At 39.9% G+C, this 25,347-nt stretch overlaps 2 protein-coding genes across 4 annotated transcripts in view; one reads left to right on the top strand and one right to left on the bottom strand.

Moving 5' to 3' along the window:
* The window catches only part of PIWIL1 (piwi-like RNA-mediated gene silencing 1), a 15,319-nt gene extending 3,787 nt beyond the window's left edge, over nt 1–11,532 (top strand). Inside the window, exons 5-20 of the mRNA XM_009070830.1 lie at nt 905–1,026; nt 1,429–1,509; nt 2,408–2,605; nt 2,955–3,066; nt 4,090–4,210; nt 4,567–4,684; nt 4,814–4,928; nt 5,829–6,016; nt 6,587–6,659; nt 6,984–7,184; nt 7,470–7,573; nt 8,154–8,224; nt 8,804–8,957; nt 9,509–9,634; nt 10,584–10,731; nt 11,416–11,532. Coding sequence (XP_009069078.1) covers nt 905–1,026; nt 1,429–1,509; nt 2,408–2,605; nt 2,955–3,066; nt 4,090–4,210; nt 4,567–4,684; nt 4,814–4,928; nt 5,829–6,016; nt 6,587–6,659; nt 6,984–7,184; nt 7,470–7,573; nt 8,154–8,224; nt 8,804–8,957; nt 9,509–9,634; nt 10,584–10,731; nt 11,416–11,532 — 2,049 coding nt within the window. The remainder of the gene's footprint in view (nt 1–904; nt 1,027–1,428; nt 1,510–2,407; nt 2,606–2,954; nt 3,067–4,089; nt 4,211–4,566; nt 4,685–4,813; nt 4,929–5,828; nt 6,017–6,586; nt 6,660–6,983; nt 7,185–7,469; nt 7,574–8,153; nt 8,225–8,803; nt 8,958–9,508; nt 9,635–10,583; nt 10,732–11,415) is intronic.
* A 5,202-nt stretch (nt 11,533–16,734) lies between these two features.
* Nucleotides 16,735–25,347, bottom strand: part of RIMBP2 (RIMS binding protein 2) — a 131,322-nt gene continuing 122,709 nt past the window's right edge. For all 3 annotated transcript variants that reach the window (XM_009070805.1, XM_009070812.1, XM_009070820.1), the window contains 6 exons: nt 24,656–24,840; nt 22,393–22,561; nt 18,523–18,626; nt 17,824–17,895; nt 17,439–17,573; nt 16,735–16,869 (listed from right to left, as the gene is read on the bottom strand). In XM_009070805.1, the coding sequence (XP_009069053.1) occupies nt 16,843–16,869; nt 17,439–17,573; nt 17,824–17,895; nt 18,523–18,626; nt 22,393–22,561; nt 24,656–24,840 (692 nt within the window). In that variant the 3' untranslated portion in view covers nt 16,735–16,842. The remainder of the gene's footprint in view (nt 16,870–17,438; nt 17,574–17,823; nt 17,896–18,522; nt 18,627–22,392; nt 22,562–24,655; nt 24,841–25,347) is intronic.

Raw genomic sequence — 25,347 nt, 5'->3', positions numbered from 1 at the left:
TAGGGAATAAACTCGTGGTTCTAGTGCTTAAATTCGGTAGGTTAGAATAATCCTCTGCGCAGAAGTGGATAGTACAGGCAGTATTTCTGCTTTCTGTCAACTTCCATCTTTTCTGTGTTTAAATATCCAACGTAATTGAAAGGGTGGATGAACTGGGTGTATGTGGCAATATTTTGGTAGCTGGTGGGGTCTGGGGTGGCTCCTGAGGAAAGGGGTTAGGGGTTGCCCTGTGTTGCACACAGTCATTTCTAGCCAACTTCACAACAGACCCATCCTAGACCAATGAAGTTGGTGGCACCTCTGGGTATGTAAAAAGGAGGGGAAAATGCCAGAGCACAATTAAAATCTGAGAAGAAAGGAGCAGCAGAGGGAAAACACTGTGTACTGATGGTAACCCCTCCCTCCTCCCTTCTGCCCCTTGTGCCACTCATTGCCTCACTGGAGGGACTGAGCATAGCCAGTGGTGTTCACAGAGAGGTCCAGAGTGAAGCTGAGTTTGAAAAAGGGAGTGGGGATAGATGTTTTCACTATGTGCTCTAATATTTGTCTTTTTTGCCTCCCAGTACCTGAATCAGTAATTAAATACATATTAGTTGGCAATAAATTAAGTTTATTTCCTCACGTTGTGATTTCTTCCTGTAATGGTAATTGGTAAGTGATCAACCTATCTTCATCTTTAATTTAGCTGCTCTGAGGAGAGCCTCCATTAGTCATCTTCACCCAGCTGAGCAAAGCATTCCAGGTTGTGGTTTCCAGTCCTAGTAGGAAATCAAATTCCTGTTTCAGTTAGTCTTGAGTTACTGCTTAGAATCTTAACGTACAAGTTCAGTTGGGTATTAATGGAGCAAAGTCCAGATACAGCCTGTTTGCCTCTGGTTTTGTTAACCTCATTTTGTTTTCTCAGGTCACTGAACTGATTAGTAGGACTCGAAATGAGGAAGATGTGAAGATAACACTCACACTGACTAATGAGCTGCTTCCTTCATCGCCTTCATGTGTGCATTTCTATAGCATGATTTTTAGAAGGTTTGCTGTACAAATTAAATCTTTATAAGAAGTCATTCTAAAAACATCTGACTTAAGTTTTTCTGTTCCAAAGAATAGGCTACACCAAAGAAGTACTAAAAATGTAAAGTTGTAAGCCTTTGTGGCTGTTGTTACTGTGTGGCAATATTGTAATCTGGTTCAGCTGAGATGTAGCTTGTTTGGACTGCAACTGGTTGGTGAAGGGTTGGATTGCATGCTAATTTATTCTCATCTGATTGTTATTAATAAGTGTCCATGACCTTTCTAAATTGGGTTTAATGAAAAGTTTGTGTTTTATCTAGTCAGATGAGCAAAAAAAGAGGTTGTGCAGAGGGATAGGACCGTGCATGGTGTAATAAACTGAATAATAATGCTAAATGACATCCATGTTTCAACTTCTAGGATTTTGAAGATGCTGAATTTTCACCAGATTGGACGTAATTTTTACAACCCCAGTGATCCAGTTTGCATCCCTAGTCACAGGTCTGGCAAACAGGATGGGAGGGGTGCAGGGAGAAGGGATAATATTTGGATACTGCTCTGGTGGTTTGTCTTGTAATAAAACCATGGGCTTTAAAACATATTCCTGAGAAGTATGAGACCTCATTCTTCCAGTTTAGTAACTTGCATGTGTAAGATCTCATTGTTTGTTAGAAGTGTGTGTTGTGCTAGGAGATTCTACTCCAGTGTCAGAAACTTTGTGGAAAGGGCTGTAAGGCTGAGAACTCTGATACTTTAATTCTACAGCTCCTGAGTGTCAAGGCTGGCTGAGCTGCCATGTGAGTTCATGTCTTGCCATACCCCACTGGATGGGTAATTCTGGAACTAGCCTGTTGCTACCTGTCATGTCTTGTCCCTATTCCCTGCCAGGATCCTGTGCAACGTGGCTGGTGCTCCTGGCTAGCCCTAGGCCTGTTGTACATGTTAGTAAGCTTGAGTTTGCCTTGGGCCCCATCATATGGCTGTGCTGTACTCCTTGCTGTTAACCTAGCCTACGTAACCTGGTCGATGGAAGAAACTAGACAGTGTTCTACTAGATAAAGTGTTGGTCTTTTTCTCTTTAAAGTGTGTTGAATCCCTACACACTTTGTATGTGAAGGATTTAAGACTAATAGCATGGAATGGATTCCTTTTGGGGCATTCTTTCTTTCACTCCAGTTCCAGCCTCATCATTCAATTAATCTTACTTGAAGCTGTCTAAAGATAGCTGCATGTAAAATATTTTTCATTTTGTTAACTTTCAGGAGCTTGTTTATATTTGCATAATGGTTTCTTTGTGTCTTTACTGCTTTCTGAAGTCTGTGAAAATGGGACAGAAATAAGGGATGAGAATAAAGATGCTTTGAAGCACGTTAAGGTTTCATATGCTCTCTTTTGACAGGTTGGTGGTGTGGCCAGGCTATGCCACTTCCATCCTCCAGTATGAGGAAAGCACCATGTTATGTGCAGACGTGAGCCATAAGGTTCTTCGTGGTGAGACAGTGTTGGATACTATGTACAATCTTTACTCCTTATTGGGAGAAGATTACTTCAGAGACGCCTGTGCTAAAGAGCTGATCGGTTCAATTGTTCTGACAAAGTAAGTCTCTTTGGACTCTTGTCTTAGAGAGCTCTCTTTTTTTGGATGCTCCATGTCCTCAAGAATACAATGAAGCATCAGAAAGCATGAAAATGCTGTCATTGTCAGGGTGGCAAACTATTCAAGATGACAGCATTTCCAAAAGCAGGAAATACATGCTGGGTTAGTTCTGTTTGCTTTTGGGTAGAATTGAGAGCCTGTTCCAACTGAAACTTGAAGTTACTGCTTCTGATAGAAGCAAAACTTCCAACTTCCATGAGTACTGCCATTAACTTTTTTGTCCCACAGTTGGATTTCTTTTATATTTGAGTTAAGATTTAAATAAAAAATGATGAAAATGTTTACTTAGGTACAATAACAGAACATACAGAATTGATGACATTGACTGGGATAACAGTCCAAAGGGAACCTTTAGAAAGTCAGATGGTACTGAGATCAGCTATGTGGACTACTACAAAAAGGTATGGAAACTTACTGTGTGTGTGTTGTGCTTTAACTTGGAACAGTAGAGCATTGTTAGAAGTTGACTTACTGGGGAGGAACACAGATACAGTGTCACAGCATGCAGAAATGAGGTTGGGAAAGCCAAAGGCAGCTGGAATTGAATATGGCCAGGAATGTTAAAGGAAGATGGGGCAGAGTGTATCCTCAGCAAGTTTGCTGATCATTTCCTGGTTCTTTGAATCAAAGCTTATGTCTTTCATGGCTTAACCTTCCCTACCACTGAGGCTACCACTGTAATTGTGAAATCTTTCTGCACATCAGTTTCAACTGTGAAACAAGATGGAACTTAATAAACTAAAAGCAAAATTTATATTATCCATTCTACTTCAGCATGGAGTTTATAAGTGATACATTTTCTCTTCATTCTTGCCTTTCCTGTGATGCCATGGTTTTGTTTTTAAATGCTGCCCTTCAGTGGTTTCTGTGCTGTGAGTCTCTAAGAAACAGTTAAACTATGAAGTAGATTTGTTGACTGGCAACTTGTGTTGCCTTTCTGTGGTTTGGTTTTCTTTATTAAACAAAATTAGTTTTTAAAATTAAAATTTAAATCAGCTTCCTTGCCAGGTGCAAGGAGAGGTTATGGGAACCTTAAATTTCAGAAACTTCACTTGGAGTCTTGTTTGATTCTTGAATGAAATTGCTCTATGGGGCAGGAACTTTGTCCATTACTGAACTGGAACAAGCATTCTAATCTTGTTAGATACTCATGAGATGATAGTGCTTCAAGCAAGGCAGCAGCATTGTTGTCTCTTATAACTCAACAGTTTGATGGCACAGATAGAATAATGCTTCCCTGCTTGTCCTTTTCTAACAAAACCAGTTCCTCTCAAGTTAGATGGGCTCATTGAAAAAACTTGCTGGTTGCTTTTGGTTTTGTTTGTTTCAGGAAAAATACTCATTTTCTAAAGTGAGCATCAGTCTTAAGAAAACTGAGTGCTCGTTATGAGGAAATTAATGTGCAATTTATCTTTCTAATACAGCAATATAATTTAGTAATCACTGATTTGAACCAGCCTGTCCTGGTCAATCAGCCCAAGAGGAAGAGAGGAAACCTGATGCAAGGACCTATCATTCTAATTCCAGAGCTGTGCTCAGTAGCAGGTACTGTAGGATTTTTTCATATCAAAGCATCTGTCAAACCATCATGTCTGCTGAAAGTGGTGTTTTGACAGGGTCAGTAGGAAGGTTTTGTTTGTATAAATGTGAGTACCTGTCCGTCTCAGCACTGTTTGGTTTGGATTTGGAAAAGTAAATGCCTTGTGGGGTTTCCTATCAAGGACAAAAATCCAGATTTTTTGTTTCTGCGTAGATGGGAATGTATGTAGGGGGAGCAATTGAGAACCTCCAGTACTACTGCTGCCACTTTGTGTCTGCAGGACATCTGCATGACTTGCAGATATACTAACTTTTACTCAGTAAACTACCTTTTGCTCAGTAAAAGATATTGCTGTTCCCAGGACTAAGCCAGAAGATGTGCAATGACTTTAACGTGATGAGAGACTTGGCTGCTCACACTCGACTGCAACCCGAGCAGAGGCAAAGGGAGATTGAGAGACTCATGAAGTACATCCACAGGTAAACCACCTTGCATCTTCTGTACTTCTGGGTCTCTGAGAAACTGATTTCTTGCAACTGGTTTTAAAAAAGAAAAGTCAGCAAGAGCAAATTTCTCGTGTTTTGAATTTGAATCTTGTTTTTAAACAGAGACCACAGCGTTCAGAAGGAACTGGGAGACTGGGGTTTGAGCTTTGATTCTGAGCTAGAGTCCCTTTCAGGAAGAGTTGTTCCGGGAGAAAAGATCTTCCAAGGAGGAAAAGTGGTAAATAATTAATCCACTTCTAAAATCTTCTGCATCTCTCACTCATGGAAGGAAATAGTACTTTTTGGGTTGTAAATGAAGGATTATGGGTGAAAACATCATACACAAGTCTTTATCCAAACAGGAGACTTGCAGACTTTTTAAATTGTTTACAAGTTCTGGTTAAAAAGCCTTGAAGATTTTTCTGGCTTACATAGCAATAGTGTCTTCCTTGCAGAACAGTCCCCCTGTCCAAACAAAGTCATTTCAGCTACGCAGACTAGGAGACAGGGATGTTTCTAGCTAGTTTCCACTTACCAAGGCTTTCATATGAAAACCCTCTAATTATTTCAGTTCAGTGAACAGAGTACAGACAGTGTCCATTCAGCCAAAGCTAGGGAGACCCTCTGTTATGAATAACCTAGATCTGAATTAAATCATAGATTGTCATAAAACATTATATATTTGCCCTGTACTAGAGATTTGTTTTGTTTCGAATGGCTGCTGTAAATCTTTTCTAATTCTTGCTACTTAAAAGGTCTTCCTTATAATACTAATTTTCTTTTTCTTAAGCTGTTACCTTATTAGAAAGAAAAATGGGAGAAAAATAACACATCAACGGCTGTGTTTTCATAGCACAAAGTCTATGCAGCAGATAGTAACAGCTTCATCTGAGCTAGAAATCATCAGTATGTTTGCATAATTAGGAATGAAACATGTGAAGAGTATCACTTCTTGACAGGGCCAAATAAAACTTATTTTCAATTACTGACAACAGCAGTAAAAGAACAGATAAAAATGAAGTCATTTGTTCTAGGCAGAAGAATTACAGTCTGTTCTTGAAGTGCCTCAGGAAGCAGTTGTGGTATTGCTTGTTTGGTAGGTTGTTGATTTTCTTTCTTTGCCATCTCTTCTTTCCAGATGGAGTACCATGCTCAGTTTGCTGATTGGACAAGGGAAACCAAGGGAGTTCCCTTAATCCGACCTGTGCCTCTGGAGAACTGGTTATTGATATACGCACGGCAGAACTGTGATGCTGCTGGTGTCTTACTTAATGGTCTCTCTCAAGTCACCCCCCCTATGGGAATCAAAATGAACAGGGCAAGAATGTAAGTGATGGAAAAAGCATTTTATCCATGGTAAGGTGTGCCTGGTGGCATGCCTGGACTGTTCAATGAGGAGATTGTGTAGTGTGTCACATCACTGACTCCTGGAGATTTGTAAAGAAACAAAGTTGCTTTCAGTATGCAGATTGTTCAGTTTTCTCTTGGGACTGACTTTCTTACTCATGCTTCTATTTCTTAGAGCTTTCACTGTCCATACCAGCAGTATTAGACAGGTGTTGAGCAAAACCTTCTCAAGTAGAGCTGTATTCAACAAAAGAAGGAATGTATATTTTCCTACTGACTTAAGATGTGTTCTGATTCTGATGTATTCTCAATGCAAATATTTTCCTTTGAGTACCTGTGCTTGCTTTTAACTCTGAATGTCATTGCTTTTGGAAGCCTAAGTGGGGGTGATTCCTCTTAATCTTCCATATGTGTGAATAATGTATGTTTTTTAATAGCTATAAATGTTAGTTTGTACAGTATTGATGCATAATGAGCTTTTATGCTTTTGTTGAAGTTTCAGTACCTGTTTGGGTTCTCTTCTGTAAGCATTTTTCTCTTTCTTTTCAGGATTGAAGTAGAAGATAGAACAGAAGCTTATTTAAGGGCTTTACAGCAAAAGGTTACCCCTGACATGAATATAGTATGTATTTGAATCCATAATTTTGTATCTCTGTTTTAACACTAGTGGGATTCATTCCCCAAAATAAAACTCTTGGCTCCTGAGTATCTACTACATCCCTACTCCTGTTCAAGCCTGATGCTAATAACTATGAGTACCCTTCTGGATAAGAACTTCTGTACTTGGCTCTGAAGTACAGACACTGAAACTTTCCAGTTATTTCTTTCACTATGAATACTTGAATATTTCTCTTGAGCATAAGAAACTTCTCCTAAAGAACTCTTTAAGTGCTGTCTAAACCTGAGAATGCAGCTTCTTACACAGACTTTTTTTTTTCCTTTAAAGGTAGTTTGTATTTTGTCCAGTTCCCGAAAGGATAAATATGATGCCATCAAGAAATACTTATGTACAGACTGTCCCATTCCAAGCCAGTGTGTGCTTGCTCACACTCTGAGCAAACATCAGTCTGTTCTGGCTGTAGCAGCAAAAATTGCCTTACAAATGAACTGTAAAATGGGGGGAGAGCTTTGGAGCGTTGAGATCCCAGTAAGTATTTTCTTAATGGTAACTAAATGATAAATCTTCTTTATTAAGCCTTATTTGAAAACAAGCCTTTTTCCCCCCAAAAGAAAGTCGAGTATTCTTTGGGTAGTTTGTGTCTGTGAGAAGAGGCATGAATTGAAATACAGCATAAGGAGACATTTAATCCAAGAATTCAGTGCCTTGGATGTAACATAAGTGTCCTGAAACCATACAGCTTATGTCATGGTCTTGTTACCCTATAGCATGTCTTCCTGTACTAATACATGTTCTGTATGGATTCCTTTTAAGCTGAAACAGGTAATGGTTGTGGGAATTGACTGTTACCATGACACTATCTCAGGGAAGCAGTCAGTGGCAGGATTTGTCGCCAGCTTGAATCAGACAATGACACGGTAAGATCTGAATGCTAAAGGCAAAAACAAGCAACAAAACAAAGTCTTTCCCCTAACTGAAAAGTAGCCTGGATGTGGTGGGCCGTCAGGAAAGTGTCCACGTTGGTTTTCTGTACCTTGTTAATATGAAATATATTGTGATATATGTGTTTTCACTGCATCCCTTGAAGTGATAACCTTGTCCTTCTATAGTGCTTGGGAAAGGGGGCAAGTGGTGGGGCAAGGACTGGGATGAGAAGAGGTATATGTGTTTTCACTGCATCCCTTGAAAGGGGAAAGGGGGCAAGTGGTGGGGCAGGGACTGGGATGAGAAGAGAGCATCAGGGTGAAAGGCTCTTCTGCCTCTTGAGTTGACTTGTGTGCAAGTTTTTTTTTGATTGAGGGGAGTTTCATGTGGTGCTAAGGTACTTTTACCACGGGGGATCTGTGAGGGAAATAGTTTCAGAGTATCATCTCCTCCTTGGCTGCACTGACCCACAACACCCATAAAGACTAAGTGGTCATAGCCATTTAAAAAGAACTTCATTGAAGTAAGCCTGGGAAGTGCTTTGAAGGCCATCTTTTATTTTGTTCTTCACAGGTGGTTCTCCCGCTGTGTTGTTCAAAGTCTTGGGCAGGAAATTGTGGATGGAATCAAAGCCTGTTTGCAAAGTAAGGAAAGGAGTTCTGCTCTGTGGAGTCAGAGCTAAGGAATGACAATTTAGCTTCCTCAAAACGCACCTCCCCTGCTGCCTTGAGGGGAGCTGTTAACAGCTTGCACTTGGATAAAACCAGATGAAAAATACAGTTGTAAATATTGCTGAGAATTAATAGTATTTTATATCCAATATTTCAATGATTCATGTATTTCTTAAGTTGTAAATATTGCTGAGAATTAATAGTGTTTTATATCCAATCTTTCAATGATTCATGTATTTCTTAGCAGTAATTAAAAACTACTTACCAGTGTGCTTCAAAGGGTGTTTTAACAGAGCTGGATTTGAGGACAGCTCCTTGCTGTGAGAGGCCAGTGGAGCAGTTCCTTAAGGTGGTTCTTTTTGTGTCAGTACACTGGTAAACCAGAGTTTTGTCTACAGGTGATATTTCTGTAACATGATGCTTACCCATTCCAGGTCACTGGAAGATTGAATATCTTAGTTTCTAAACTGTTTCTCCAGGAACAGAACTCCGTGTTTGGTTCGGTATGAATTGTCCTTCCAGCTAACAGTTTTTACTCTTTATTTTTCTAAGCTGCTCTAAAGACCTGGCTCCAGTGGAATAAGTATTTACCCACTCGTATCTTTGTGTACCGCGATGGTATTGGAGATGGACAGCTAAACGTTTTAGTGAATTACGAAGTGCCTCAGATTCTGCATTGCTTGAGGAGTTTTGGCACTGACTACAAGTAAGTCTCTTTTCACCAACTTTTTATACTGCAGGAGACATACACACTGGGATATAAGATGTGGTTGTGGACGAAGATGGTGTTGTTTTTCCATCCTTACTTATTTTTCCTTAAGCTCAGATAAGCTTTCCTGTTGGTTTCAGATACCTGACTTATAATGTTGTAGGGGCATTTTTAGTACACCACATGACTGAGGTACACATGAGCACATATTCCTTAGGGGTTCTTGATGGATATGGTAATTAATACTGTTAAAACACGATGTTTGCTATATGAAAAGATGGGGTAGAGTGACAGTAGAAATCTGATCTGTATTTAGAAGATCCTTTTTTGGTCTGATTTCTGTCTCCCTATGAAGTTAGGTTGGGGACAAATAGTATCAAAGTTGCACCTAAACTAAAAATCTAAAATTATGAACCATATCATATATTTACCTAAATTAATGGAGTCTTATATGTGAAATTATTGCCCTGGAGCTCTAGATACTCTGCTCCTGGAATACTTATAGTGCAGTTTTTTAGAATAGTGTTATTTTTTTCCTCTCTTTTCAGGCCAGGACTTACAGTGATCGTTGTGAAGAAGAGAGTGAACTCTAGGTTCTTCGAAGAGGTTAAGGGAGAGCTTAAGAACCCACCCCCTGGCACTGTTGTTGATTCAGTGGTTACCAGACCAGAATGGTAAGTTACTCCAGAAGTAACACCTGTGTTTGGCAGCAGCCTGTTTGATAATAAGGGAAATACATCCAATATTAAAGTGGGATCAAATAGAAAAATACTTTCCACACTTTTGTCCCTTCAAAAAGAAATGATAGTGAATTTATAGATGAAAGACATTCACAGGATTAATTTTACAAATGCATTTTGGAGTATTTCATGGTTTCTAATATGCACTATTAGTATGCACCCAAGTATTACTGCATGCACTTTAAGGAGTTGTGTGCTTCACTTGTCAGTGATTCTTGGTTTGGTGTTTAAAGGTTTAGTTCTGAGTGTGTATTTCCAGGACTGCCCAACTTGCCTTTCTGAAATTCAGTTCTGCTTGGCTGTTGTTTTGCCATTGCCATACATTTTGTTACTTTTGTAAGGTGCATTTTATGAGCCAGTCTTTGCAAGTCACTTCATGAGCTTCAGGACAGGAATCTCGGAAATGCAAAGACAGTTCAGTACATGATGAAAGGTTTGGCATTGGTCAAGGGAACAGTGCAGTGCACAGTTCTGACAGGTACTTCTGCTGTTCTTTTTATGTATTGTACCAACTCACTGCAGGTGTTCCAAGTGTTGTGAGAGGTGACAAACCCCCAAACACTGCTCAAGGGGCTGGAAAAAATGAGGAGCATAGGCAAAGCACATATGCAGGGTGGTTAGCAGGAGAAAAACTGGATAGGATGAATGGTTAAGATTTTCATGATCTCAAGACTTGTTCCCTATCATAAGATTATTCATGTTCTTCCAGATCTCTTGATCTTTCAGAAACAGAGTGAGCTTTGTGCCCAAAGCCTGACCATAGATTTGGGCTTTACTCAATAAGCATAAAGTGACTTGAAGAAAATAAGCAAGACAAAATGCATGGGGATTTGTACTTTTCCAAGGAGATCAGCCCTTCTGGGGTTTGTATATTCTGTTACAGGTATGATTTCTTTGTTGTGAGCCAGACAGTGAGAAATGGCTGTGTGACACCCACTCATTACAATGTGGTCTATGACACGAGTGGCCTCAAACCAGACCACATACAGCGCTTAACCTACAAACTTTGCCACATGTACTATAACTGGTCGGTAAGTATTTCCTCTGGGATATGGTAACATTTGCCTTCTAAGATTGTACAGCTCTCTTCAACCCACAAGAAGGTCGAACACCCATGCAGATCCCAAAAGGCTGCAAATCTGCCCCATGACCTAGAGTGGTGCTTTGAGGACTTGATGTTGTATAATTACCTGATCTCTCTGAACTCTTAAGATTAATATTATTCTCCTTGGAAAATGCTTGTTGTTTTGAGTATTGTTGCTTAATCCTGTGTCAAAAGCAAAATGGAAATGATTATTTCTTACCTGCAGGAATACTTTGTGTGGAGATGGAATTGTGTTCCTTTATTTCCCTTGAGGCTTGTGTTGCATATCAGGGTCAGCACACAGTCAGCTCGTACCTGAGATGTGCTTTAGATCTGTCACTTTAGTAATCATGAATACCAAACATGACTTACCCCATGCTCCACCTTCGGTAAGACCCAGCATCGACTGTAAACCTGTGTCACAGGGTTTTTCAGGGTGAAGAGAGGAATGGAGTTGGGAAGTTTGAGTGTTTTACATTGGTTCTTCTATTATGTGCTCAGTGTATGTAACGTTATTTTCACAAATCAGCATAACCAACAGGGAGTATTAGTTTTACATGTATCCAGCCTTTGGCATTCCAGGGCTCTGTGTTACTTGAAAATAATTGCTTTTCCTTTCTCTCCTCTGCAGGGTGTTATCAGAGTTCCTGCTCCTTGCCAGTATGCCCATAAACTGGCTTTCCTTGTTGGTCAGAGTGTTCACAAAGAACCAAGTCTGCAGCTTTCAGACAAACTTTATTATCTTTGAAGTTGAGTTTCCATCCAAACAGAGTAGTTAAGTTCCTTTCTAAGGAATGTAGAATTGTTTGGGTTTTGGTTCAGTTTTGGCTACTTGTGAGACTTATGCATGGGGTAATATGTGCAGGTGTGGAATTTACTTTCATTGTAACAGGCAAATAGACAGCTGAGCTGCAGTTTGAACAGGTCTCTGCTTGCTAGAAAAACTATGCAAGTATTTATTATGTTTAATACTTACAGTAGATTTTCTGGATTTCTTCACAAAGGGTCATTGTTTGTTCTTTATGATTTGGAAAGTCTTACACAGAATTACTTCCAGCATACAAGATAGATAGATAGTTATGCAGACCAAAATCCAAACTTTTCCAGCTAGCACATTACCCCTCTAATTTTCAAAATGCTTCCAAACTGTTGAATCCTTGGTTTTCTTGGCTGTTAAAATGAGGGCAAAATTATGTCTCTTTAACTGTTTCATACCTTACAAAGAGTCTGTCAGTCGTTCTTGGTTAATCAAAGCTTTGTTTTCAGGTTGCATTAGTGCTGCAAAACCCATAGAAAGGTTTTTACTACTTGCCATTGTAAGGGACTTGCAAACCAACTAGAAACTGGCTTGTGCTGACTTAAATCTTCCCAGGAGCAGTGAGGAGTGAAGTGTGGCTTTTTCCAGCTGGCATAGCTGAGGAGGAAGTGGCTGTGTATGCTGCTTACCCCACTGAGCATCAGAGGCAAAATTATTCCTGTACCTTACCACAGCTATCAGAGCATCTTTGTTATCCAGGACTATAGTGTTCTCTCCACAAAAAGTGAATGCTGCTGCAGGGGCTGTGAGCTTTAGAATGGACTATCCTGTTCCCACACTTTTGCTTAGTATTGTAACTTCATATTTCCTACACATTGGGAAGCAATTGCTTTAGACAACTGCACATTCATAACTGACACGAGCTAAACTTTGTAGTTGATAATGTTTAACCTCATGCTTGTTAAACAAGAGTCATTTCCATCAGAAATGTCAGTGCACTGATGGGCACAAAAAGGACATAGTTTTACTGTTCATGGTTTTGGATTGGTTTGTTCTGCACTTCTGAGGTTTTCATTGGTAACTTCAGCAGCAGTAGCTGCTCAGTTTGTAAAGCAAATGGCAGTTGTCTGGATGGGAGTTCAGATTTTTGCAGTACCCGAGTCAAACTAATGCACCTGGAAGAATTTGGATTAGTGCAGGTTTTCTTAGCTAACTTGTTGTGAATCTTGTTTCTCTTCTTTGTGAGATTTAAATAAAGGTTAAGCTGTTGTAATCATTATTGGTTTGATGTATTTGCTTATGTACTTCGACTGGGCTTTGAGCGTAGATGTGGTATTTGCTAGAGTAGCTTTGTAACCATTTTTTCTCTGGAAAGCTGCAGTCTGGCATGTAGATGATCCTTTTGTTATTTTACAGTAAACTTCAGCAGCCATGGCTAGCTCTGAAAAATGAGGGAGTTCTCTAACTTGTATCCAGCTGAGGCTTTTTTCTTTCCTAGGCTGAGAGAACTCTACCAACTTCTTCCACATGAAATTTGCAATGGAAAGATGCAGAGGGTTGAAGGTTTTTTTGGCAAAATAGTTTGGGCTTTTTGATGTGGTAGCTCACCCTAGTCACTACTTCCTCATTCCATATCACCTCTTTCCACCTGCCCCAGGTTTTCATTCTGGTCTGGGTTTAATCATATGAGGTTGATAGAGAAGGACCTTGTGCAGCTGCAGAAAGGCAGGAAATGGGCACTGTGGACTGTTCCTTCTCCACCTGGGTGCGGTGTGTGAACAGGGATCTTGCACCATGACCATGTGTTTAACAATCTGTCCCTGGGCCCTTGGTGCCTTACCTCGTGTGCCTGAGCCAGGAGGAAGGCAAAGCTGGCACAGTAACCAAGCAGCTGCTACAGTGGATGTAGGAAACATACTGCACTCTACAAAATATCAAATGATTTATTTATATAAAATATAATACACAACAGTTGTACACATGCACACACCCACACAGTACTTTACCACAACTTTAGGCCAGTTATTTCCTTTAATTAAATGTTGTAATCTAGCACACGGTATCTTACAGTAATTTACATCGTTATCTGAAGACACAATGGGGAAGCTTTGATCATTCATTTATAAACCTTCCATAAATTACAAAAAGAAAGGCAGTCTGAAAAGTATGTATAAACAGTAAAAACAATTTACAAATGGACAAGAATTACAAAATAGTACCAGCCAATGACTGCCATCAGTGTGTGTAAGATTGGTTTGATATGCCAATAGCACAATTCCTGTTTGATTATCTCTGCTGCAGCCTCGTTACTGGCTGCAGCAGTTTGTCCTTTTTAGACATGCACTTTGTCTTGAATCTGACATCAGCAGTATGAAAATGCCTTTTAACTTAGGACTGTATCTCCACAGAAAGAAAAAACAGGGAGCAAAGGGGTTTTGGTGTGGAGTTTTTGTTGTTTGGTGTTTTTCCTGATAATTTTAGAGCAGTGAACCCCAAAATTGGAGGTTGTATGGTTGAAAGTGGGTGAGGTTCTGAAGAACTTACACTGTGTCTGATTTCAGTGGAGTGAAAATGTTGACAAATCAATACGAGGTTTTGGTTTGGGGGGGGGGGAAACAAAAAAAAAAAAAAAAAAGAGAAGCAAAACCCAAAAAGAAAGCATTTAGCACAGCACTTTCAAACTCCCAGGAGTTACATCAGACAGTGAATGGAGTCAGTAACATAGTACTTGATCTTAAATTACCATGTTGGAGGGAAGATGAAGACAGTTGAATACACAGTACATACAAAGTATACGCTGTATATTTATTAGACAGTACAAATCATTGTGCATTAATAAGGCAAAACATCAAGGCTGATTAAACTAGGAGTTTCAAGACCATTTTTGTTAAGGATAATGAGGAGATACAGTGGGGTGATCTCTCTGAACTAGGAATCAATGAGCAGAGTTTTCTTCCCCCCACACTCATGGTTAAAGGAGGCTAAAGGCTGAGATTTATCCAATGGAGTTGCAGGTGTTGAGTTGACTTCCAATAAAACCATGTTCTTCTGATCTTAATCCCACCAATTTGTATTTTATTTTTTTTAAGAAAAAAAAACAACAAATCCACTTCCTTTTTTACTCTCTGTTTAGATTAAGCAAATCACACGATTCTATTGATGCCAGAGATACAAATGCCAAGGTTTGGGAGGTTGTGCTGCATAGTCATGAAAGCCCTAGTTTCAACGTTAAAAATAAAAAAATAATAAAAATAAAAATACACAGACTGGAAGCTTTACAAGTTGTCCAGGAGCACATGAATCATTTCACTGCACCAAGCTTTTTCAGCAGTTTCTTGCCTTTGGAAAGCAGCCCCTTTTTCTTTTTCGAGGACATATCCCTGCCTCTCCCGGGACTACCAGAACCCATAGGTGACGGAGGTGACCCAGAATGGAGATGAACTGTGGGGGATGGTGCTCTCCTTGATGTACCTGTATTCTCAGGAGGAACCTATTAGGTACATTGTTATAATTTATTGAATGCTTGAAAGCTTAAAAGCTTTAATATCATCAAGAAAGTTGGTAACATCACTTGTCCCATTACCCACTTAAGCAAAGGGCTGGTGGTTCCTTTCTTCTCTGTGGCTTAAAATAACTGCATGGGCTCATGGGAAGTATATAAATTTGGAGGAAAAGGATAGAGAATTGAGAACCCACCAATGGAGCCCTGTTTGGGTTGTACTTTTGTAAAGGAAAAGTTGGATACATTGTGTTGCCAGAATTCTGGCCACAAAAGCCACAAAACTGGCTTTGCTTTTGCATTTCAGTACTCTGAGAGTACTAAAATGGAGAGGGATACTTGTAGCTATAGATGTAAGAAAAATAAACGTGTTAATTATTACAGATCAGCAATCTAGAGAAGCCAAACTTTTCAGAAGAAATTACTTCAAATGCTACATGATCACTTTTTCATGTCCTTTAAATGCTTTTTTTTTTCTTTAAAATGGGCTAGCAAACTTTATGTACAGGTTAGAGAAGATGGCACACTGGCTTAAAAAAAAAAAAAAGAAGAAAAGAGAAGAAAAAGGAAAAAAAGAAAAAGCTAAAATGAACCTTAATTGCAATCAAAGAAAGCTTAAAGACCCTGACTGCTCGATGTGGATGCTGCAGCTATGAGGTTGCTGAATGAAAGTGGAGACTTGTACGATAGTTAATGACAGCATTCCTAAATATTTTGAACAGCTAGGTTTTTTTTGTTTTTCAATCATCAAAAGCACTTGGATGAAAATGCTAGAATTACTTATACTCAGCCTATCCTAACTACAGTGCCCAGCTGGCAAAATGTGACACTACCAATTAAGCTGATATTTTCAGAGTAGGATCCATGCTGGAGGGAGCCCTGCTAGCTTGTAGTTAAAAACATCAGCAAGTTACTGGCTTGTTGTGCAACAGTTAAGCAAAGGGGCTTCAAGCCTACTTTGATTTTAAATCAAGGTCTAATTCTAATGAAAAAAAAAACCAAAACAACTTGGTAAAGCACCCCAACGTACACCTGAAGATACCAGATATCGAGTCTAATGCATTCATTCAGGAGCTGCATGGTTCAGGTCGAGACTTTTATTGCATTGGTAAACCAAACAGTTGCTGATATTTCAAATGAGCACTTTCTAGGAAAAAAATCCAAGTAAATTGTACCATATGAAGGGATTTTTAATTTTTTTTTCAGTATTGTTGAATAGTTGGTCTTAGGCAAACTGGGGTATAATCGATTATGGAAAACACATTTTTAAGGCAGACAATTTAAGTAGCTCTATTTGAGTGTAATGAGTTTCAAAACCAACTATACCCTTGTAAACTACCACACGTATCAGCTTCTGTTTCACTTGTATGTTCTGGAAGGGTTGGAGCTGTTTGTGCTTTTTCTCTTGAGAGCTTGGAATTTTTACATCCCAGGTTGGCTAACAATGCAATATGCAGCTTTGTTTGTAGGGTAGTTAGACATCAAACTCTCCTTTCTATGTAAACATAAACATTGAGCTCGTGAAGAAATATGTTCCAAACGCTGACCTTCATTAAGTCAGGTCTAATTGATGATTTCTAAGGATTCCTTTTTAAAGGATTTGTCTCCTGAAAAAACTAAATTGACTAGATACAGTAAAAGCAAACAGCCTACTCTTCTGTGGCCAAGGGTTTTGGAGACATATTTCTTTTCTCTTCCCCCACAATTAAGTTTCAAGACTTGCATTAGAGAGCCAGGTAGCTTTAATTGAATCTCTATTGGTATCTTCAGTTGCTCACTTACGTGAAGGCTACATTGCCTTATTAAGGTGTGAAATGAACACTCTTCTTCTGTTTCCAAGCAGATGAGCAAAGAAATAAAAATATATATAAAATATATAATATAGAAAAGTATTGCAGTGATGAAACAAAACCAAAAATGAGATACTCTAAACATGATTAATCTTTCATAAAAGAGAAGTCTCTGAGCAATTAACTAATGCCAGTTGGAACAGGAAGTTGTACGGATTAAAAGATGACACTGTCAGTCAATCAGCTGCAGTTACAGTTTGTATTTAGAGGAACATTGGTACCAGACTCGTCCACAAGAACTTTTTGTAGTAAGAGCAGTTTAGAAACTTTAGGAAGTAACTATCACCAGGGCACAAACTGCTTAAATTCCAATTATAATGGCAGGGACTGCAATGACTGCAATCAGTCAGTTCAGTTTCTCCATTTACAAATGTAACGAGCTAGTGGCAGGCTAAAGTCATTTTTTCCTTCTGTTTTAGTTTATATATCTGAAAGTTAATTTTAAATGGGCAAATGAATTTAAAAATGTTAAAGTAAGGTCTAAATTATAGATGAGACAGAATGGAATGGAAAAGAAAAAGTTAAGATTTTCTTGTTGGGTTGCTTACCCTTTTCGCTTTGGAACGCATCGGCGTGTCGTGAACGTAGCGCGCGGGCGCGTCCGAGAGAAACACTTCAACATCATCAGGCACTTCTTCAAGAAAGTTGGAAGGAACCAGCCCCTTTTGTCCATTAAGCTCACCCTGCAGCACCAAGAAAGGTTCAGTGAGTGTTGTAATTCAGGCAGTGTAGGTTCCCAAGAAGGTAAGGAAATCCTTTTGACTATTTCAAAGCTGACGAGGAAGAGGAAATACCCATCTAAGGTCACTGGGGACCATAAGAGCTTACACACTCACATGACCTGAAACCCTCCCTGGGCTGTCATGTAATAAATAATTGGTGCTCATGAGGATTGCTCTAGCAGGTTGTAGCAGTTCATAGTGACCAACTTACATAGTAAAATCCATCTTCATCAATCTCACCAAAGACAGTGATTATGTCCCCAGTGCAGAATGTCAGCTCGGCCTGCAGGGAAAGAACAGGGGACAGAACAGCTGTCAGGCACAGCTTAACCTTTTCTTTGTTAATAGTAAACCCATTCATATTTCCCCCCTCCTTTATGTTAAGACACAGTGAATAATACAATATACTATGGATGCCGTTCCCATGTGCTGTATCCTGCTGGCTTGGGTTGTGCAGGAGGGTTGGGTTTTGAAGGCAGTGCAGGTTACAGAGGTTTGAAATGGCTCTATCAGCTTGTGAGTGTGAGCTAGGGGCTTCTCAAAAATCAATTTCTTGTGTGCAAACATACAAAGGGAATTTGAAAACACTAATTGGAAAAAATCAAAATTCCCTACTATTTATCACTGTGCTTTTTTCCTTAAACACTTTGGTTATATCCATAAGTACACACATATATTGCATAACATATATATCCACAGCTGACTTTATAATGAATTTTAGCCATATGAAATAAATCCTGGAGGATATTCCTCGATTTTGTTTGAATAAGAATAACAAATCTACTCGCAGCAATGTTTGTAATTCTGAACTATTTCTTTGCACATCCACCCTAAGTGGACAGCAGTGCCCAGCAGCCCCTGGTGTCCCAGCTCCATCCGTGGTACCCTCAGCACACAACTCCACCTGTACCTCCACGTCAACGTTAGGAGAACTTTCCCTGGGATCATAGTCGTACAGTGCCACCATCCTCCGCGTGGTCACCGGCTGCTGTCTGCCACTCCGTCTGCTTCTTTCTGTGCCAGTCACAAGGAGAGGAAGGGGAGGAAAGCTATCAAAGTTATTTGGAAAAGAAGAACACGACGTAACCTTTCCCCGTGTCTTTTTCACAGCTGTGTGGTAACAATATGGATATTTCTCTACTGCAGTGATAAAAGTCACAGATTGCCAAAGCTACTGACACGGATAAAGGCTGTGAAACAGCACCTATGGTTCACAAATAATATTTAACATTGTCTGGCCCTCTTTAAGCCACTGAATCCTCTGAACAGTATCCTTTACAAAGCTAAAGCTCTGCAATTTTCAGCCATTCTTAATTGTGAGAATCAGAGTTTACCAGGGTATACAAAGCCTTACAATCAAAATTCAGGTTTGTTGCATTTTAGTCAAACTTCTACTGTCTATTCCCTTCCCCCTTCTTATCACAAGGAATTCTGTGCCTGGGATTATTCTTCAGCTTTCTGCTGGGAGGCTGAAAGGAGAAACAGACACTCTCAGCTACCCCAAGACAAAGGAGGTTCCCCATTCTGCAGGGGCTTTGCAAGACTACAAAAACACGTTCTCGAGTGCTGTGTAATTTTACAAGTTTCCTCTGTGGGGAACAGAAGGAAAAGAGTAAAATTAGTAGTTTCCAGGAACCACATGAAATGTTTATCAATTGATATTAAACATTTACAGAGAAGCCCAAAATAGGCTTCAGTTTTAAATGTGAATGATGCTAGCATGATTCTTGCAGATGATTGCTGCAGCAAGAGAAACATGCTGTTAGTGCTACTCACAGCAGGCACTGAGGGCAGGTCTGGGGTCTGTGCAGTGGGACAGAGGAACTGGGGTTAGGAGGCTGTGACTGGTCCATGGAAGGGTGAACAGTACATGTTTGGCTGATGTAGGAGCAGACTGTGAGTGTGACATGCACTGTCACGTCACCCACCACCAGCTGCCATGAAGCATTTCAGTCACAGGACATCACTTACATTTGCAGTGGGTGGCTTGGAGTTCTTTTCCCAGCTCCCAGTGCAAGGGATTTACACAGAACACAAGGAGAGATCCGGAATGAAGGCACAGAGTGTAACAGACGTGGGACCTGGTCCCCTGATTCTCCAAAGCCTGGATCAACCCATACCTAAATGATTGTGCAGAGCTGCACTTTCCACTCTGAAGTACTTCCCTGGAGCAAGACATGACCCTTTGTTCAGGGTCAAGGGCCCTTCAACAACCAAGGAGAGAATCCAAAAAAGGATCCTATACGTAACTGCTACATGGCAATATTTTCCAACTTCTTTCCAAAAGTTCCAAGGCATTAAAAAAATTACATGTAGACAGCTCAAATCATTTCAGCTTATTTACAGCTTGAATCAAATGATTGGTTCTTAGCACAGACCTCTTTTAGACTTTCTGGATCTGCGGTGTACAGAGCGAGTGCTCTCTGTGAAACAGGCACAGTTGACTTCAGGAAAGGAAAGCATATAAATAAAAGAAGAAGAGATATGAAGCCATTCAAAGTTCTGTTTTTAAGGATTTAACGTGGGCAAAGGATTATGAAAAAAAGATAGTCATATGAACACAGCATGTAAAGTGTCTGATATGACATTAAAAATATGAGTAACCATACGAGACAGACTGGGAATTAGTGCCTGCTCCTGCTAAAAATCCATGTGAGCAGCCCCTGTGACAGTGAGGGGCTGCTCACGTGGATCTCTGCTGTTCAGAATTAGTATTTAGTTTAAAATTAAGCCAAATTAACTATTCTTTTCGAATTCATTACTTAAGAGTGTTTGTTGGGTTTTACTTTTTGAAATGCCTAACAATTTAAGTACATTTCAAGGAGAAAAATCCATGATGCTTTCGAAGTGCTGAAATATTTAAAGGTGAACTGCTGGGGGGAGGTTGCTAACAGCTCACTCAGAAACATCCCAGAAGAAAAATCACTGTCACAAATTGCTTCATCCTCTGTCCAGGATAATGACTTTTTGATTTCTCAGCTATTTCCAGAGACATTACCAGGTGAGCACAATAAAAAAAAATCCAATTCTATGCACAAAATGTGACTGTTAGACAGCCAAAACCTTCAGGTTCTGGGGAGCTATGGAGCTGAGTGGTTTCATTTCCACAAGTGTTCTGTGTCCAGAGCTTGCTGACTTTGAGAACAGAGCACTGAGCAGGACTTGAAGCACTAAGTTTTATCAGGAGGATACTGTCTGTGCCCACACATGACCTCCCTGCTAAAAGTGAAAATATATTAGGCATTTTTGAATCCCCTCCAGCCCCAGCTGTGGTTACAGATGTGCCTGGGGCAGGGCAATCCCACTCTAAGAGCCTTCACACGATGCTACAGGAACTTGTCGTGCAGATGGACACATCTCTGCAGGTCCCACTGTGGCTGCCCCAATCTGATGGCCTAAGAATGTACCTGTACCTGTAGTGCTGCACCTGGAGGAGCAGGTGGGCAGGGAGGTTTACAAAATGTGCATCTGGGTGGGAGTGGTCATTGCCTTTTTGTGGCATAAGGAATCATAGAATCATAGAATCAACCAGGTTGGAAGAGATCTCAAAGATCATCGAGTTCAACCCTACCGTGGTTACTAGACCACGGCACTAAGTGCCACATCCAGTCTCAGCTTGAAAACCTCCAGGGATGGTGAATCCACCACCTCCCTGGGCAGCACATTCCAATGCCTGAGCACTCTCCCCCTAAAAAGTCTCTTCCTATTATCCAACCTAACCCTCCCCTGGCAGAGCTTGAGTCTGTGCCCTCTTGTCCTGCTGCTGGTTGCCTGGGAGAAGAGACCAATCCCCACCTGACTCCAACCTCCTGTCAGGGAGTTGGAAATAAATGCACAGATTTGAATCAAGACCTCAATGAAGCATTTAAGAACTTCCATCATCCTTCCCTTTCATGGACAATGGAGACTTTGAAAATACCTTAAAAAAGAATGCAACAGAAAATAACCTGCCCCATGTTTACTGTCATGATTTGGAAAACAATCAGGTTTTATTAAATCTAAGGAAATTGTGGAAGATTTCCTTGGGTTTTTAGCAACCACTTTTACAGTTCACTTTTAAACAAGACTCAACCAATTCCAGCCCTTTATACTCTCAGAATTATGCTGAAAATTTTAAAACATATTGAGAGTTGTAGGATATTTAGTTTGAGAAAGAAATGTAAATTACTTGCATTGTGTATCTATGTTCAACACTGCAGCAATGATGTAACACAAATGGTTCATAGCACAGAATTCATTAGCCAAACTCTGATTTTTAATGGTTTTGTTACTGCAATAGCCCTAAAATCTCATCATAAGTAGTGCTGTCCCCAGTGAGATCACACACCACCCTTTGCCACCATCCCTTTCAATCACTGCTAAAGTAAGAAAATGTAGAAGAGTAAAAATAACAACAAATAAGTGATTCTTTTTATGCTTTGCAGCAGTGAGTGTATCACAAAGCACCTCAGCACAGCACACCCCAAAGCTCAGGGATCATGTTCTGTGTCCAGAAATCTTTCAGGTGACAAACCTCACTTTATTTCTAAAGAAAAAAAGAAAGTAACATCTGGAGTGGTGAAGCTGCAAGTTCTCATTTTGCAGCAAAAGATATCACCAAGATGAAATATTAGTTGTAAAAGTTAGCCAGATACTGACACAGAATGTATCCCATGGGGTGGAAAATAGCTGTAAAATGGAGATGCATCTGCATAGAGTAAAAACAAAAGGCAAAGCAGATTCAGCCAAGTTAGGAGCACTCAAAACTTAGGAGAAATGAAGTGTATATCGTTTCCCTTACCGATTTTCTCAATTGGTGTATTCAAAGGAAGGAAACCTTGCTTAAGAAGCTGATCCATCATCTCTTCATCATCTGCTTGAATCTCAGAGACCATATTACATGGGATAAGGCCAATTCTTGCACAGGTTTCTCCACGATAAAATCCATCAGCATCTTTGTCCCCATAAACCTGTTATTCCAAGAGTGATAATGTCAGTCAACAAATCTTTAGCATTTAGGAAGTTTAATGCAGGCTAAGTCACTACTAAAAGCATAGACAGATACTGCAGTTTGGATGTGGAATTATATTAGATTTTGACTACTCTGGCTTAGGTTATAAAATTGGAATTGTTACATTTATTTGAATTATGACTTCAGACACATGAGCAGAATTTGGACTTGTTTTTGTTAGCAGTGAAGCACACAAAAAGCACATTAAAAGTCATCAGTTTCTCCCTGTGCTGAGCCAGAAGTGTACTGGATGGCTTACACTGATGTTTATGGGATTATTATGGAACTGGATTCATAAAAAAGCAACTGCAAAACTGTGTCAAAGTGTTGTTATTTTGAATCAAACAACTTTTTTTATGATCAGAAATGTCTATCTAATATGTAATATACTTAATATATGTAGTTACTTAGGCTCTGCTATTGTCTTTCAAGAAAACAGGATTTAAGGCATAAATTTAGCATGTCATCCATGAGAACAGGGAAATCCAGAACTTCTCTTAAGTGCTAACAATGTAGGCAAGTCAGATTTGCTCCTAATGACACACACAGATCTAGACCAAGGACTGTGCTCAACCAAAATTATGTCCTTAAAGCCAATGTGATGTCTGAGCTCAGGCTGTTCCTACTTTAGACTCAAACATTTTATTTTCTTTACAAACAAAGAAAAAACTCCATTCTCTTCTGCTCAAATCTGAGCTAATTAAAACTGTCTGCTTGATTGCCTCAGCTTTCTAGAGCAGGACTGTTTCCCAGGTTTAATGACTATCTCTTTCTGACTTACCTGCCCTCATTCCTGCACCCAGGACAGTACTTGTGATGTACCAAAAGTGTTTTGAAAATGCAAACTAACCCATCATCACAGCAGTTTGATGAGAAATTCAAAGCAGCACATCCCATAGCAATCACCACAGTCCCAAATACAACATAAACATCACTGAGAGTAAATATCTGCTATAGGATTTCTCTAGACTTCTCAGTGCCAAAGAGGTACATATTTGTGAAGAAATAATTATGATACTTGAGTGGAATGCATGAGAGAAAAAATAAGCTCTTAAACAAGTTCCTTTTTTTTTTTGGCATAGACCTTGTATCATGTAGGGAGATAAGAAAAAAACTGAACATAGTATTTAGCACTACAAAGATTGTTATTTAGGGTACAAACATTTGTGTTAGGACCCAACCCAGTCAGAATTTTCATAGCTTAAGTTACAATTTTATCTCTGAAATAGGAAGTGTTCAATGAGTCAATATTTTTTCCAGGTTTTGTTTCAGATCACACTTAAATCTCAATTACCCTTGGACTCTCAGCAGCTGCTCCTTCTGCCTCTCTCATTTCTGCCCACTTTGCACCAGACCAATTGGGTACAAGGCTGCAGGAGGAAACACTTTTGCTGATTCCACAGAAATATCTGCTGGCTTTTGAAAACCAGATCAGCAAACTGAACAAATTTGCCTTGCAGCTGCACAGTCAGAAGATGAGGCAAGCTGGGTGGAAGGTTGGCTCAAAACACTGGCAGAGCCCAGAGCTGTCCCTCTCACCTGGAACATCATTTGTCTTTGGGCCCTGTTGAAAGGCAGCAAAGACAGGAAAGGGAACAGAAATACCTGACTTCTGGACTTGAATTAATTCAAAGTGTCTAGCTAGGAGTGTTCAGCATTTAACAAATACAGCAGCTCAGGTTTGTATGAAGGTACAACACTCTGTGGTACCTTTGCAGCAAAGACATCCCCTCTGAAGCAGTTTTTCCTGCAGGGTTTGTGGCAATGGACACATGGAGCTTCAGAGTCACAATTTGGGTCTTAGCACCTAAATCCCTAATTAACTCAGGCCCGAAATCTCTACAGGAGCTTTGATATTTTTGCCCATCGTGTAATTATTTTTATGTCGTTAGCACCAGATATTAGGTTGCAGATCCAGCAAGATTTACAGCCTGAACCTCTGGAGGAAAAAACCCTTTGGATTCTAGACACACAAGCTGCTTTCTCCACAAGGAACAAAGGAGCCTCTGTTTGTAAAACTGGGTCCTTTGTTCCCTTTGGGTTTAGATCCCACCTTAATGATCTGTCCTTCTTTAAATGGCAGCTCCTCTTCTGCAGCATCAGGATTTGGGGACATTGTCAGTGGATCATAGTCAAAGAGTGCAACAAATATTCGAGTCGAAATATCTTCTGTGCCAGGATCTGTTTCAGATTCTTCATACATATCTGGAGAAAGATGGTCATGACCACCATAGCCATCTGTGGAAGTAAATTCAGAAAAGGACAAATCAGTAATGCAAGTTGGCCTCACCTTTCAACTATTCCAGTTAACACTTGAAAAATATTTGGCATTTCATGTAAAAAAAACCCTCAAACCTCAATGCATGTCCTCTAAAGCTTGGTGGGTTGGTTTTCTTTAATTAGCAAGGTTTTTAAAAAAGCAAATACAATCTGCATGCACTGAAAGTGGTGTTGATCTCCCAGACCAGACTGACATTTACACATGTGAATACAGCACAGGTTGGAAAGCCATTTTAATCAGCTTGACTAGAGTTTGCCATAAATGACTGGAGCATGTTAAAGTGACATCATGATGAGTCTGATGGGCATTTTCATTACAGCAAAACTAACCATGCTTTGGATCCACCTGCTTTCCAGCACAGCTGCTTCTGCTCTTCATGGACACAAGAAAGCACATCCCAGCTGTGTTGGCAAACCATGCTTTAGGTACCCACTTTAAAATAAAACATGGTTCTGACTTCTCCA

Source organism: Acanthisitta chloris, unplaced genomic scaffold (assembly GCF_000695815.1).
Source record: "Acanthisitta chloris isolate BGI_N310 unplaced genomic scaffold, ASM69581v1 scaffold2110, whole genome shotgun sequence".
NCBI lineage: Eukaryota > Metazoa > Chordata > Aves > Passeriformes > Acanthisittidae > Acanthisitta > Acanthisitta chloris.
This window is presented reverse-complemented; position numbering and strand designations above follow the sequence as displayed.